Raw genomic sequence first — 14,906 nt, forward strand, 5'->3', positions numbered from 1 at the left:
CTGGGAAATTTTGCCTCAGACAGTCAGAAATATTATATATAGGTGTGCGCATCAGGGCAGATGGCTTTGTGTCAAAGTAGCTGAAGATAAAACACAGAAAAACATGAAGGTGATTTTCCTGGCCTGGGATTTTATAAAAATATTCTGCAGTAGATCAAAAATGAAAGAAAAACATTAATCAACATATGAACATTACCTCTGAAGTTACAGAGGTTTTATTAGAGACACGGCTAAGCGTTTTGCATTTTGCATAATTTAAAAAGTTTAAATTTGTTCAGAAGCCTATTGAACAGCAGAAATTACGTTTTCTTTTCGGAAGTAATTAAAGGGGGAGGGGACATCGGCCGACAGCGCTGTAAACAACGGTAGACTTGTGCATAACAAGCAAGCGACTAATGCAGAAAACAGTACAGAGAGAGAGAGAGAGAGAGCTGTGCATGAAGTGTGATTTTATCGTGGTGGAAGCAAAACAGCAAAAGTCAGAGTGAATTCATGACACTGTTTATGTGTAGGGTAGTTTGGATCTTCTTTTGCTGCAGGTTCAGTCAATATATTTGGAGAGAGATAAAACTAACAGCTTTAGAATCAGCGCAAAAAGGGCGTAAACACAAAGCGCGGACCGCTTTCAGCCCCGACCGTGTCCGTGCAGTCGGGTGAGAAAGGCGACATCTCACTGATTCGTCAGCAGGTCCGCGCTTTGTGTTTATGTCTTTGTGCAGAATCCCTGTTCCTGCTCGCATTTACTGTTTTAGCTGTTTGGTGGTTCTTGAAATTTTGTGAGGTTTAACCTGAGATTCTGGCGTTTTGGGCAAAATAAATTTATATTAAAAAATTGATTCACCCCTAAGTAGTAAAGGGAGTTATCTTTTCCATGACGTCACACACTGGGTGAGCCTTGGATTTCGAAATCACGCTCATGTCACTGTCAGCGTGTTTTAGCTTTGGGGAAGAGTCTGTATGCATTGTGTGCGGTGACCAGCCGAACAGTTTCTGGAGGGAGACCTTTGACATCGGCGATGTAGCGACATGGCAGGATGATGTTAGCGGGCTCATTCCTCACCTGGCAAACAAAAGACAGATTAAACATGTCTGCACTTGTGGCGCTGTGTCTCAATATGATGATGACTTTAAAGCCTTTAAAACTTACATGCTGGTGAAGCCCCAGGGCAGGAGAGTCGGTCTCAAGACAAATGTGCTCCAATGGGATCTGCTTGATTAACTTGTCTCTCTGTGTGGCGGTACTAAAACTGTTTATTCAGGTGACTCAGCAAAAAATGTTAAAAAATGTTTTTCCACAGGACGACATTTTTCATCTCACCTGTTTGCTTCTGCAGACGGCGGGGGGGAAAGAGAAGAGGTAGCCCGCCTTCACACCTTCCAGAGCGACCGATGGCTTCCCCGCAAAGTTATGAAGCAGAGCTCGGCTGATGCCTGACAGAAAAACAGAACATGAGATAACGTTCAGATGTCTGCACGGTTCGCTGGAATCTAACACTCACCTTGTTCCTTCATGGTCTCAATCGTGACCCTAGCAGCTGATCTGGAGTGGACGTTCCTGAACAGAAATTCACAATCGACACGTTACACAGACTTCTATGTGGATTAAAAACCTTCTCTTCGCGACTTGCGCATGCTCGGCAGGCTGACTGTTTGATTATTTCTGGGAAACACAGGCTCGGGGTAAAAAAGCTCAATGTGAGCTTCATATTTTTATTCTTGGACTCTGCGTGATTTGTTCATTCATGTTTACACTGAGTCTTGATGCACTGGAACTTCTTTAAGCTAAATATAAGGTCTTGTTTGGTCCTAAACAATGTTCCCTCTAAACTGCGCACGTGCGCAATTGCGCACTGCTGGCACGGTCTCTGCACACAGAAAATCTGCGTTGCGCACAAAAAAAAATCTAACCTGAATTGAAATTAAGATTAATACTTCAACTATTCTGTTTTGCAGTGTTAGTCAGTGAGTGACTGGCTGCTCCCATATGGGATTAGAACGATGCCACCTTATCCCATAGTTCAGCCAATAATGGGTATATATGCAGCCAATCAACTTCATTGACAGGCTATGACAGCGTCCTTATGTGCCGACACCGGTGTTTTAGCTGGCAAAGCGGCGTGGTTGATGTGAAGTGAAGCCACGTTAATGACAACGTGTACAACCATTGGAGATGTGAGCAGGACAGACGGAACAATTGACGGAAAAAGTGTGGACTTTATACCAGTTTTTAAATTGTGTTGATAGACCACGTAAAACCAGAGTTGTGATAAAAATATCTGCAATGTTTGGTTTTCTTCCTGAATACTGTCGTTGTTTATATTTATTGCGGGAAGAAACGGTTAAAACGGTGTTTTATAAGAAAAAAACCTGTGAGCAAAAACAAACCCCACCCCCCTCTGCCTTTCCTATTCGTCCAAAAAAGTACCATGTCGACCAATCAAAAAACGATATGGCAACGTGGCATCTACTTGTTAAGAAACGGGGGAAGTTTTAGGAGTGACAGCGGTGTTTTGAGATGTGAGAGATTTGCGACGTTTAGCGCAAATCTTGTGTAGTTAGTGTGTAGTGTAGTCAATACTTTTGTTGTGTGTGTCAGAACAATGAGGCGACTGCTGAATGTTACAGGTGTTACAGCAGTGATACATCTCCTGTTGTCAGGGCTGCAGGTATCAGGCTGTTGTTCTCCTTTATCTCATAGTGGACAGAAATTATTTTTTGGAGTGGCACAAATAATTTGTGTGGCATCAGATTTGATACAGAACAGCTGATTGTTCTGTAAATAGTTTGAAATGTTTAGTTAAAAAAAATGCCTTGGCTGCATTTTAAAAAAAAATAGCTGCAAAAAAACTTTGCTGTTTGCAAAACTCAGTTACTTTTTTGAAGAAGTAACTATATAATTAATTGCCCAGCATTGGTCATTATATACTATATTTTGCAGACAGGACTCTCTCCCAGACCACAGACTCATAATACAAGTCAGAGCTTTATAAAAAAAACAACAAAAAACAAAAAACAAAACCAAAGTTGTGTTTTCGAAATTGGAGTTCAAGTTATTTTTACTTCCAATAGTGTTAACACATTACACAGGTCAATGACTAGATTTTTTTTAATTTTCATTGTAAGTGGGCTAAAGCAGTTAATGAAAAGTAGTCTAACATAAATGTAAATGCTGTAATTTGATTATTTTAATAAACCATGTAACTTGGATGGATTAGATGCCGGTGTGACCACAGTGCACACGTCTGATGTCGCTCACAGTGGTCCAAGGGACCGCTCAGGGAGTTTGTGTGTTCGACACGTGAAAAATTAGAGGGAACATTGGTCCTAAAATGTGTTAAATGAAATCCGTCATTTAAAAGTTCAAACACTTTAAAAGTTTAAACCTTAAAACACGGAAACAATGGAATTCAGCACAGTGGAGTAGCCATATAAACCCTGTGTTATATTTGTGAAAAGGGAAAGAACTTGAACTCTAACTATAGCTATTTTAATTAGTCCTCACACAGGTAAGTCCAGCTCCTTGGCGATGCTGAGCTGTTTGATGAAGACGGTCACTTGGTCATCTCTGTCCTGCTGAGTCGGGGCGCACCAGGGAGTGAAGTCTAAACCAATCTGAAAAATTAAAAGAAGGCTGTTATGGCCCTAGCAGGGCCTCCTGTGAAATTGAGCTTGTGTGGGTGTGTCCTGCTCTCTTCTACCTTAGGTGCCACCCTTTTTGCACAGCTGACTCTAATCAGCAATTAGGGCCAGAGACAGGTGAGGTCTAGTGCCAAAGAGCCTTGTTGGGTTTTGTAGGTAGCCTGCTCTGTGGAGAGGAGTGTGTTTTGGGGACTAACCCTTTTTTGACTTACTTTTCAGTTTATTGACCAACTACTGGGTTTTGTTGTTTTCCTTCTTTAAAATGTGGTAGGGCTTGTCCGTCTCTTTTAGTTGAATTACTAATAAAAACATTAATAAAACCCTTTAATTTAACCATTTTGCCTCCCACGTCTCCTTTAGATATTTCCCTCATCCCCTGGACCCTTTAAGAGTACGTAAAAGTTTGGGGCTCATCCGGGATTTGAAAGTAGGACCTTACACACCTCAAGCCCAAATCGTAAAAAATAAATACATTTTTTTTAATCAGTCATCCCATCCCAGACTACTATTAATGTAGGAAAAGTTTTAGAAGACCAGAATCACTTTGCATTTCTTTTTCACTATGATCGTTCCAAATTTTAAGTCGTTTTTAGAACAAATTTAATCAAAATTTCATCTCCTGAAAAGGTACACTCAGACTAGCATCTTAATGCTCACCATTAACATGACATAAACATTTAAAGCACTGATCTACAAGTTCAGTATTCAAAGGGTTTATGCATGCTACGGTAGAAACTAAACCTTGGTCTCAGGTTCGCTCTTTAAACTCTCAACTTTGATCTATGTCAGTGAATCGTTACTGATTAAGTTTCATAAGAGAAGAAACATAAGAAATTTCTATAAGAAACAGAAATGAGGCACACCAAATGCTACATTGGATTTGTGTGTGCCACCTTAAAAACTGACACCTGCTCTGGTGCATGAGCCTCTGGCAAGGAAGAGGTTTAAGTCGCCATCTCTCAAGTGAGTCAGTTCTCACAGAGCTTATGTCCAAATGAAGTCGAGTCAAACTGGTTTGATTGCTCAACCTAAAACCACAAAGTACCCTCAACCACTCAAGCATCCGCAGATTAAAGAAAAAACTGCCAGAACAGATATGAGGGAAAAGGTTACAGATTCAAACTGTAGCTGAACTAAAATGTGCTCGGTGAAGCAGAGGATGGAGCTCTACGTCTCCAACCTAATCCAACAGCTGGAAACAGCAGTAGGAGAGTGTCGATTTAGCCCTGTGACGCCTGAAATGTGCTGAAAAAAAACACACATTCCTCATTGAGACCATGTAGAAATTCCCTGCACCATCAGCGCCTGCTGGAGAGCAGTTAGTGTGTGTGACTGTCTGTGAGCCTGAGAAAGATTGTTACTGACCGTGTGCATTAACCTTTTCTTACAAGCGAGATTAGCAGGTAAATCGGGGCTTTTAACAAGTTTAATCTGCTTTGCTTCAAGACAGGTTACGTTAACAATGTAAAGATTTTTTTAAAATGGGCAGACACAGTGTGTGTTAATGTGTGTGTTTGTAACAGTTGAACCCATGACCACCCTTAAGCCTTCAGAAGCTGATATAACTTAAATTATCTATGAAGTCTTCCAGTCATGGAATTATTTCTTATATAAAACTTTGGTTAAACTTTTTCCTACTGAGCTCCATTTCATGGAGTCTGAGATGCAGCACACTTCTTAGTCAATTTAAAAAGACGTTTAGCTTAGACATATAAACATGTTTTATTAAATCCGCAGTAAAATTAAAAATAGTTTAATAAAAGAGATTATTATAAGGTTCAGTTAGAGGTTAAAAGTCTACCTCTCCAACAGCGACCAGGCGTTCTTTGTGGTTATAGAAGTGTGGAAGGGCGACGTCCAGATCCTGTAGAACATATTTCTTTATTAAAGGAGAGGCTTAAAAAAGAAAAAACATTAAAAAAAACATTTTTCTGGGTATTCAGCAAACACTGATCTACTGGAAATTTCCCACACCATCTTCAGGGTTTACAGAGAATAGTCTGAAAAGGAGAAAACAACCAGTGTGCAGCAGTTCTGTGAGTTTAAATGTGAAGTTAATGACAGTGATCAAAGAAGAATGGCCAGACTGCTTTAAGGCAATAAAAAGGCAACAGTAACTGAAACAACCACTTGTTATAGCTGAAGTGTGCAGAAGAGCATCTCTGAGCACACAGACACGCACTCACAGATACTTGAAGCAAATGCGTAGCAGAAGACCACAATGGTGGTCTGATTACATCATTTCCTTAGGGATTAATAAGCATTCTGTTTCTGATGGGCTGCCGCTCCCGTCAGCTAAGAAAGGAAAACTGACGCTAAAATTAAACAACAATAAATTTGAAAAACAGAAAGCCAGAATTTGGTATAAACAACATGAAATGGATCCTGCCTTGTATTAACTGTTCAAGTCTGCGGTGGTGTAATGGTTTGACACGTTGCACCACCTTAGAACAGACTTGAACATCCTTTAAACATCACAGCCTTTCTGATTACTGTTGCTGACCATTTCCATCCCTTTATGACCACAGTGTGCCTGTCTGTTGATGGTTGCTTCAAGCTGGTTGGTACATCCTTGTCAAACTAGTTTCTTGAACATGTATGCAAATGTCCTCCACAGTCACCAGATCTCAATCCAACAGAGCACTTTAGGGTGTGGTGCGGTGGAACAGGAGATTCATATCATGGATCTGCAGCCAACAAATCTGTACTGGATGGATAATGCTATCATGGACCAAAATCTCTGAGGAATACTTCAAGCACCTGGTTGAATTGCTGCCATGAAGAATTAAAGCAGATTTCTACCGTAGTAAGCAAACTACATGAATCACTGGATACAGTCTGGATACAGATTTCCTTCCCATTTTTTCATGATTATTTAAGTAAAATATTTAAAAGACAGATGCGCTACACATTGGTTCACTACCTGAGGTTTCACGCTGCGCTGCTGAGGGCCCTCGGCAGCCTGCAGCGGATGGATGCCAAAACACGGAGCCACGAGATCTGGATAGCTGTGAGAAAGGAATTCAACATAACATCAAAGATAATAAATGCAATGCTTTCCAGCTGTGAACAGCTTGCAGAACAGTATATACACATTTGTTTTCTTTACACTCTGCATGACTGACTTTAGAGGAAAAGTAACACAAGCTCTGTTCTTACTGTGAGCGCACCTCAGTGTGTCTGTGTACTTTTACTATACAAATATTAGTTCAGAAAACCTAACCTTTAGTTGCACCTAAGTTCCTGGATAGTTGTATTTATTTCATCAGCAAATAACTGAAAGTTTGTCTCTTTTTCTCCTGTCTTAGTTCAGCTTAATGATTCTTTTAGGCTTTATGCTGTTGATGTCGTTTTTCTTCAATTTGGTGTCCTCTCAATAAAAAGCAAGCAGCATAATATATGTTTGTGAGACAGACAATGTGCTTTGCAGACGTGCAGACCTTTCCTGCAGCTGGAGAACTCGGGCAAACTCTCCGACTTCTTCTGTAACTGCAACCAGAGTCTTCACACCAGCCTACACATAGACACACATAACTGCATGCTTACTATTTTAAATATTATATTAAACTGCACTTATTGTACTTGTGTGAACCAAGATGAAACATACAACTACATGTTTTCTTCATTTGTAGTTTCAGGCTGTATTTCCAAATGGCTCTGAAAATATCTACAGGTTTCAAATGGCCAAGATCTGTAAGGCATATGTGAAGGTATAAAAGGAATTCATTATGCTTACCTCCCTCGTCCTCAGGATCACATCCTCGAAATCCTAAAATTAAAAGAAAGGCTATATTTGAGTAGTATATATAAAGCTAGGAGCTGTAATCAGACTGTAAATAAAAAGAGTAAGTAATGCTGTAAATTTCTTGCAGTTCATGAAGAGGTGACGGATAATTTCCAACATGTGACAATTTACCTCTTCAAACTCATGAGCCGAGATATGACAGTGACAATCAACGAAGCCATTCTCCATTGAAAATCAACAAATAAAAGCTAAGAGACCACATAATATTAGAATAATTTCTCTGCGTTAGTAGCATAGCTAACAACCATCCCGGAACACTCCTCCAGAAATAAACGTTGTTCCTTCACGGTCATCTATGGTAGTAGGACCGGTTCGTTTCTGTTCAGTTCCGGGTTGCGTTAAAAAAATATAAACAAGTTGGCGGTAAAGATGGAGGCCGTAGAGAGTGAAATCTTACCAAGTGAGGTAACAAATCCAGAGTACAGAGTCCAGGTAACCTCGAAGAAAGTAGTAAGTGAGCAGGTGAACAAATACAAACAACTTTTAAAGACGGCTCTGGACGGGCAGCCGGAGGACTTTCCGGAGGAGACGAAGCGAGTTTTACTGCAGGAGCTGCTGGCAGTGAGTCCGAGTCCTTTCTCACATTTTGGGATTGACTGTAACTGAACATGATGTGGGCAATGCTAAACTGTAGATGCCAGGCCGCTAATAGTTGTTTTAATGAAGGCGTATTTATAAAATCTTTGCATATATACTTTACAGCTTGATATTAATAAGCCACATCTGTTAAGCTCACCAGTAATAGTTATGAGGTCAGGCATTAGTGTCTGTGGGCTGTGATATTAGCAGACCACACTGAGAGTAGGTGGAAAAGAGGAGATGGAGGTATGCTCTAGAAAGTCAGTTGAAGCAAGACAGGATAGATATGTGTGGATGAGAGGAAGGCAGGTGTAGCAGCGAAGATGCAAGGAGCGGATGTAGCGAAGGTAGAGGAGCCTAAATACCTGGGGTCACCTTCCAAAGAAATGGACAGTGCACAAGAGAGGTGGAAAAAGATGATAGTTGAACGTGATGAGACAAAATTAGAAATAAGTACATCAGAAGGACAGCTCAGGTTGAGCATTTTGAGACAAAGTTGGAAAGGTGAGGTACAGATGATGTGGAAAAGTGCAGAGGAGGGATAATGGCTCTATTGGACAATGGATGTTGAAGATGGAGTTGAAGAGAAGATGAGGATGATGGGTTAGGATGAGATGGAGACAGATGATCTGCTGTGATGACCCCATTTTTTGATCTAGTTATTTTTACAAATCCTTTATGCACCTATGATTACAGACTGTCTGTGCCAAAAAGAGACAACAGACAGACAGCTGAAAAAATGCAACTATAGTGAATTTTTTTTTTTTTAATTACATAGAGGAAATCTGATATGGTGACAGTACTAAATTTAACTTAGGAGTAGTCTAAATGCTCTGGGATGGAGAATAATTAAATGGAGAGTGTGTAAATACTGTGTGTTTGTTTGTTTTGTGTTTTAAGTTGTGCTGACTGCTGTGTGGATACTTGCGTTATAAACTTACAATCTACAGATATTGCCGGCTGTCAGTCTTCTAACAAATGATTTTATTGTAACCGACGCAGCGTTTGAAGTTTATGTTGTGACTCGTGTCAGTTGTTGCACTGACTAAATCCTCAAAGACAGGCATGACTGTTTTAGAGTCTTTTTGTCACACTATCATTGCTTAATATAAAACCATATTTTAAGTACACAGTAAGTGCATCCCACGTATTTTGAGCTGTGTGCTTCATACTGAATCATCATCACGCTGCAGCAGAAGAAACCAAAAGTTTTCATGGAAATTTGGGGAAAACAGTGTTTCAGTTGTGCAGATTATTTGTAGCCCACTTTAAGCTTCATGTGAACTAAGTACAGAAACAACTGTGATCAACGTTTGACCTTTGTATGGAGGACTGTACAGTGTTCATATAATAACAGTTTCCTGAAAATGATCCTGGTAGTCTTCTTTACAGGGAGTGCAGAATTATTAGGCAAGTTGTATTTTTGAGGAATAATTTTATTATTGAACAACAACCATGTTCTCAATGAACCCAAAAAACTCATTAATATCAAAGCTGAATGTTTTTGGAAGTAGTTTTTAGTTTGGTTTTAGTTTTAGCTATTTTAGGGGGATATCTGTGTGTGCAGGTGACTATTACTGTGCATAACTATCAGGCAACTTAACAAAAAACAAATATATACCCATTTCAATTATTTATTTTTACCAGTGAAACCAATATAACATCTCCACATTCACAAATATACATTTCTGACATTCAAAAACAAAACAAAAACAAATCAGCGACCAATATAGCCACCTTTCTTTGCAAGGACACTCAAAAGCCTGCCATCCATGGATTCTGTCAGTGTTTTGATCTGTTCACCATCAACATTGCGTGCAGCAGCAACCACAGCCTCCCAGACACTGTTCAGAGAGGTGTACTGTTTTCCCTCCTTGTAAATCTCACATTTGATGGACCACAGGTTCTCAATGGGGTTCAGATCAGGTGAACAAGGAGGCCATGTCATTAGTTTTTCTTCTTTTATACCCTTTCTTGCCAGCCACGCTGTGGAGTACTTGGACGCGTGTGATGGAGCATTGTCCTGCATGAAAATCATGTTTTTCTTGAAGGATGCAGACTTCTTCCTGTACCACTGCTTGAAGAAGGTGTCTTCCAGAAACTGGCAGTAGGACTGGGAGTTGAGCTTGACTCCATCCTCAACCCGAAAAGGCCCCACAAGCTCATCTTTGATGATACCAGCCCAAACCAGTACTCCACCTCCACCTTGCTGGCGTCTGAGTTGGACTGGAGCTCTCTGCCCTTTACCAATCCAGCCACGGGCCCATCCATCTGGCCCATCAAGACTCACTCTCATTTCATCAGTCCATAAAACCTTAGAAAAACCAGTCTTGAGATATTTCTTGGCCCAGTCTTGACGTTTCAGCTTGTGTGTCTTGTTCAGTGGTGGTCGTCTTTCAGCCTTTCTTACCTTGGCCATGTCTCTGAGTATTGCACACCTTGTGCTTTTGGGCACTCCAGTGATGTTGCAGCTCTGAAATATGGCCAAACTGGTGGCAAGTGGCATCTTGGCAGCTGCACGCTTGACTTTTCTCAGTTCATGGGCAGTTATTTTGCACCTTGGTTTTTCCACACGCTTCTTGCGACCCTGTTGACTATTTTGAATGAAACGCTTGATTGTTCGATGATCACGCTTCAGAAGCTTTGCAATTTTGAGACTGCTGCATCCCTCTGCAAGATATCTCACTATTTCTGACTTTTCTGTGCCTGTCAAGTCCTTCTTTTGACCCATTTTGCCAAAGGAAAGGACGTTGCCTAATAATTATGCACACCTGATATAGGGTGTTGATGTCATTAGACCACACCCCTTCTCATTACAGAGATGCACATCACCTAATATGCTTAATTGGTAGTAGGCTTTCGAGCCTATACAGCTTGGAGTAAGACAACATGCATGAAGAGGATGATGTGGACAAAATACTCATTTGCCTAATAATTCTGCACTCCCTGTAGGACAGTCCTGCAAAATAAAGTGTAATATGGCTTCCTGTGTTGACCAAAATAGAAACGTTATCAAATTGATCTGATCCTACTGCAGTTGAACCGCTGACATCATATTTTAATGTGTGTTGCCACTGATTGTGTGTTTGTTTATTTGAAACTGTGCAGAATTTTGAGGCTGCTGTTCAGGCTAACGTGTTGGTGAATGGACGGCCTTGGGAGGAGGCACCTGATGATGAAGGTGATCCTTTGCCCTTTTCATACTCTTGTTTCAATTATTATATTTTAAGGAAAGCTTTATTTAGTCAACTATGCTGTCTGTTTCTCTACCACCAACACCCTCAGCAGAGGATGAAGCTGTAGATCTGGAAAGCCTCCTGGACGATACTATTGTTGAGACCACAAGAAGGCGCCGTACATTCCCCAAAAAGATCCTTCCTCATGTGGTGCATGCCCTCAAGGCTGAACGGAAAATCATGGTGGGGCTTTTTTTTTCTCCTTGTTTATTTTTTGATTTACCAGCTCTGATTATTGTGCATTACTCTCAATTTGAGTTTTTTGTATAAAAATAAACAAATATATTGAATAACTAAAGTGCAAAAGTGCCAAGTGTTTTTCAAAGCAAAGAGTATTTTCTATCTTTGAGAAAATGTTTATTGCTAATTATAGATTTCACAGAATCTTTCATGAACAGATATTTGTCTAAAGATTGAAACAAACTGTTTCATGTTTCAGGGGCTGTATGAGCAGGCCATCAAACCTCAAGAGGTGGTCAAAGATCCTGATCAAGGTAGTAGCCTCTGATCATTTCTATAGACACAGACATTTTTTATTTTAGCTTCTTCCCCAAATCTTTACAGGTATACCAGTGACTGTTCACCTGCAGCTGACTTGAAATGCTGAGCACCAGCTACAGAGTGCTGTACTGCTTACTGTCTTACTTTGGAGAGTAAATTTAGACATCTTATGGTTACGTGTAGAGTCAAAAAGAAAAACACATAAAGCGCCCTTTGTTCAGTGAGGGGGTGTTTGCTATTTTAAAGTGCATTTAGGAAGAACTGGTTCTTTTTCAAGGCAGACATGAAAGTTTCAGCATCACTGAAGTGAAATACCTAAACACATCAGTACTTCTTGTTCACCGTTTTTAGTAGAATGAAGCAAAGGCTGTGAATAAAAACATATCGGCAGGTTGTAAATGACTCATGAAGCGATAACAATAGTTTTACTGTAGTATCGCAGGTCACACAGTCATTCATACAGTTGCCATGAAAAATGTTTATATATATATATATATACATGTATATATTTTAAACTTAAGGAGTAATTTGCACAGATGTTGGTGAGCAGAGCAGAGCTGCATTACTTTCATAAGCGTGTTACTAAAGAGCAGTGAGTAGGACCCAGTGAAATGCTGGCAGTTTGCCACTTTAAATGGTAAACGCACAGAATTTTCTACCTTATTTTGCCACTCAAAATGCTTTGTCAGTCATACATATATAAGGTATCACTCATTTACACACTTTCACTTTTTCCTACGTCTTAGTGCATTTTATCATTCTGTGAAACTTGAGATTCAGTATATTTCCCATTGATTCTTGGAGATGAAGACTGGAGCCTTCCAATTAGTACATGACCTGCTCTACTTCTTGAGCCACAGCCGCCGAATCAATCGCTTTAAAATAAATTTGAATCAACATTAGCTTGAAAACGATAAATGATGCTTGAGGAGCAAATGGCTCAAGCAGATATGTTTATATGGTGTATAAATAGATGAGTTCTTCCACCAGTTTACTTTTAATCATTAGTTGTTATTCATCAATGGCTGCCTTCCACAGTGTGTCCTGTCTTCTTACCTTCACCCCCAACCGGTCGCAGCAGATGGCCACCTCTCCCTGAGCCTTGTTTTGCTGGCAGTTTCTTCTTGTTAAAAGGGAGTTTTTCCTTCCCACTGTCACTAAGTGCTTACTTGTAGGTGGTTGTTTGATTGTTGGGTTTTCTCTGTATTATTGTAGGGTCTTTAACTCGAGGTAACTGTTGTTTCGATCCAGTCCTATATAAATAAAACCGCAGTAATATTTGTCCAGATATAGTCACTGTTTCCTTACAAATTTTATACCAGACAGTATTCCCTTCTGCACACGCCTAGAGTGAGTTTAGTTTCAGTATTTCCAATGATTCTGTGACTATTTTGTGATATTCTTTGTGTTAAATTAGTGTGGACAGTTCTTTTTATTTTGCAGCAAATCTCCACAATGCCTAAGCAGACAGACAAGACTAACTGTAGACACAGCTGACACCGATGTGCAGTTTACCCTCGATAACAGAGCCGTTCTTGTGTGTTTTACCAGAGAACATCATGAATGATTTGACAGCAGCCGCTCCTAGTGTGGTAAAGCAGGCCATCCAGGTCATAAAGGTAACACACTGAAAGCTCTTAGCAAGTTGTCCTTCATGTATAGAGTCACACCTTCATGTATGGAGTCATTACTCACACATATTTTTTTTTCTACAGTCAATCAACACTCTGCAAACACAAGTTGAAGGCCTATGCGAAATCCTCAAAATGAAACCCAGCCAAGCCTCTCTGGAGATACACAGAGAAGTGTTTGGTTTTAATGACCAATCAGAGGCTCCTTTTCCTCCTGCGAAAAGAGCCATGGGAAACAAGCAACCAATCAAGAGAGCTGTAGAGGAAGCAGCAGCCGCAGAGGGCTATGTGCCCCAAGCCAAGAAACCAGAGTGCTGCGTGGGAGAGGACAAGCTCGAGTGACACTTCAAGAAACATTAAACCAGTGTGAAATTCCCAAACACTGCAGTTCCTCTAATGGCCACTTGGCTGATCCCAAGAGCCAGCACATCCATAGACTCCCACATTAAAATGTCTAACTTTACAGCGGAAATAAATGTGCTTTACAAGCTGCTACAAAAATGTTTTGCTCTCTGTAACCTGCTCCACCCTCTTTAACAATTGTACAAGGTTTAGCTTTAGTATGATCTGGTCTGTGTCTGTATGCAGCTTGCCGTCCAAACTTAGCCAAAAACGTTTCACTGCTCTCTCTGTGAGCACTTCACCAGCACTGTGGTGGCCAAAATAGCAACACCGGGGCCTTAAAATATACCAGATTGTGTCAAAGTGGATACATCCCTTTTTAATATCCAGTCTGTGGCTGAAATTAATAAGTGTAAACATGATCATTCTTTTCCATGAAGCCAAGCAGAAGTTTCAGTTCCATGTGTGGGCGGCAACAGAGATACTGTTTGGCAAGTCAAAAGCACAAATAAAAATACCCCAAACTGGCTGATTTGTTTGTCCACTTGCAAGGACTAAAGTAGCATCAGAGGTTTAATCTTGTGGAGTTACGTGCAGCATGTTTTTGCATATTATCTCAACTTGATCAGCATCAGATTTGTTCATTTGTTAGTCTAAATTGATTTTTGTAAAGGGAAAACTGTGATTAGTGTTGAGGATTTGAGTGAATCAAATGAAATGATTTATGTCATTTCTGTTATCTTGTGCATGATGTATATAATACAATTCCAGGGGCTTTGCTTGTACTTGTACTTGTAACCTTCTTTCTCATATTGGTCACTTTGTGGTCACTTTAATCCACTTTAAAGAGATTCATAAACCTTAAATTTATGGTTAAAACTCCGTAAAAGCTGTCGGCTTAGTTAAATATATTGTTATGTCACAACTCTTTAAATCCCTTTTCTGTTTTTCAAAACTTTAACTGAGAGAAACTGTAAGTAGTGGATTTATAGTTGTCACCTGCAGAATATGGGAATGATCTGTGCGCACAGTAAAAACAGAAACTTTAAAACATGTTTATGAATGGAAGAAGTGTGTATTTTAATGCAAAACATTTCATTCTGTAAATCTAACCAAATAGTTTTGGTGCATAAATCTAATGTGTGAGTGTAAACAGTAGCTGAACCCTAACCT

At 40.0% G+C, this 14,906-nt stretch overlaps 2 protein-coding genes across 4 annotated transcripts; one reads left to right on the forward strand and one right to left on the reverse strand.

Moving 5' to 3' along the window:
* Positions 1-732: 732 nt before the first annotated feature.
* On the reverse strand, positions 733-7,711 carry tatdn3 (TatD DNase domain containing 3). 2 transcript variants are annotated; one of them, XM_040017711.1, is made up of 10 exons: positions 7,556-7,711; positions 7,376-7,408; positions 7,080-7,153; positions 6,563-6,647; positions 5,441-5,503; positions 3,503-3,612; positions 1,500-1,555; positions 1,319-1,431; positions 1,148-1,228; positions 733-1,060 (listed from the first exon to the last, which is right to left on the reverse strand). In XM_040017711.1, exons 1-10 carry the CDS (start codon positions 7,610-7,612, stop codon positions 926-928), a joined length of 807 nt encoding a protein of 268 aa, XP_039873645.1. In that variant the 5' UTR covers positions 7,613-7,711; the 3' UTR covers positions 733-925. The 2 variants fall into 2 exon arrangements, with proteins under 2 accessions (XP_039873645.1, XP_039873646.1); XM_040017712.1 differs by having other exon boundaries at positions 943-1,060; positions 1,148-1,241.
* Positions 7,712-7,746: 35 nt separating this feature from the next.
* Positions 7,747-14,260, forward strand: nsl1 (NSL1 component of MIS12 kinetochore complex). 2 transcript variants are annotated; one of them, XM_040017713.1, is made up of 6 exons: positions 7,747-8,005; positions 11,132-11,204; positions 11,309-11,442; positions 11,699-11,753; positions 13,312-13,379; positions 13,476-14,260. In XM_040017713.1, the coding sequence occupies exons 1-6, from the start codon at positions 7,814-7,816 to the stop codon at positions 13,731-13,733; spliced, it is 780 nt and encodes a 259-aa protein (XP_039873647.1). In that variant the 5' UTR covers positions 7,747-7,813; the 3' UTR covers positions 13,734-14,260. The 2 variants fall into 2 exon arrangements, with proteins under 2 accessions (XP_039873647.1, XP_039873648.1); XM_040017714.1 differs by having other exon boundaries at positions 7,749-8,005; positions 11,312-11,442.
* The last annotated feature ends 646 nt before the right edge of the window (positions 14,261-14,906 follow it).

This window comes from Simochromis diagramma, unplaced genomic scaffold, assembly GCF_900408965.1.
Source record: "Simochromis diagramma unplaced genomic scaffold, fSimDia1.1 OVJJ01000802.1, whole genome shotgun sequence".
NCBI classification, from domain to species: Eukaryota; Metazoa; Chordata; class Actinopteri; order Cichliformes; family Cichlidae; genus Simochromis; species Simochromis diagramma.

Bases quoted from the DNA above. Each gene is read 5' to 3' on its own strand.
- nsl1 (XM_040017713.1), top strand. From the start codon at position 7,814: ATGGAGGCCGTAGAGAGTGAAATCTTACCAAGTGAGGTAACAAATCCA. The intron at 11,443-11,698 runs GTGGGGCTTTTT...TTCATGTTTCAG, and splicing joins AGGCTGAACGGAAAATCATG to GGGCTGTATGAGCAGGCCAT. The intron at 11,754-13,311 runs GTAGTAGCCTCT...GTGTTTTACCAG, and splicing joins GGTCAAAGATCCTGATCAAG to AGAACATCATGAATGATTTG.
- tatdn3 (XM_040017711.1), bottom strand. From the start codon at position 7,612: ATGGAGAATGGCTTCGTTGATTGTCACTGTCATATCTCGGCTCATGAG. The intron at 7,409-7,555 runs GTAAATTGTCAC...TTTTAATTTTAG, and splicing joins CGGCTCATGAGTTTGAAGAG to GATTTCGAGGATGTGATCCT. The intron at 1,229-1,318 runs GTGAGATGAAAA...ACCGCCACACAG, and splicing joins CCGTCTGCAGAAGCAAACAG to AGAGACAAGTTAATCAAGCA.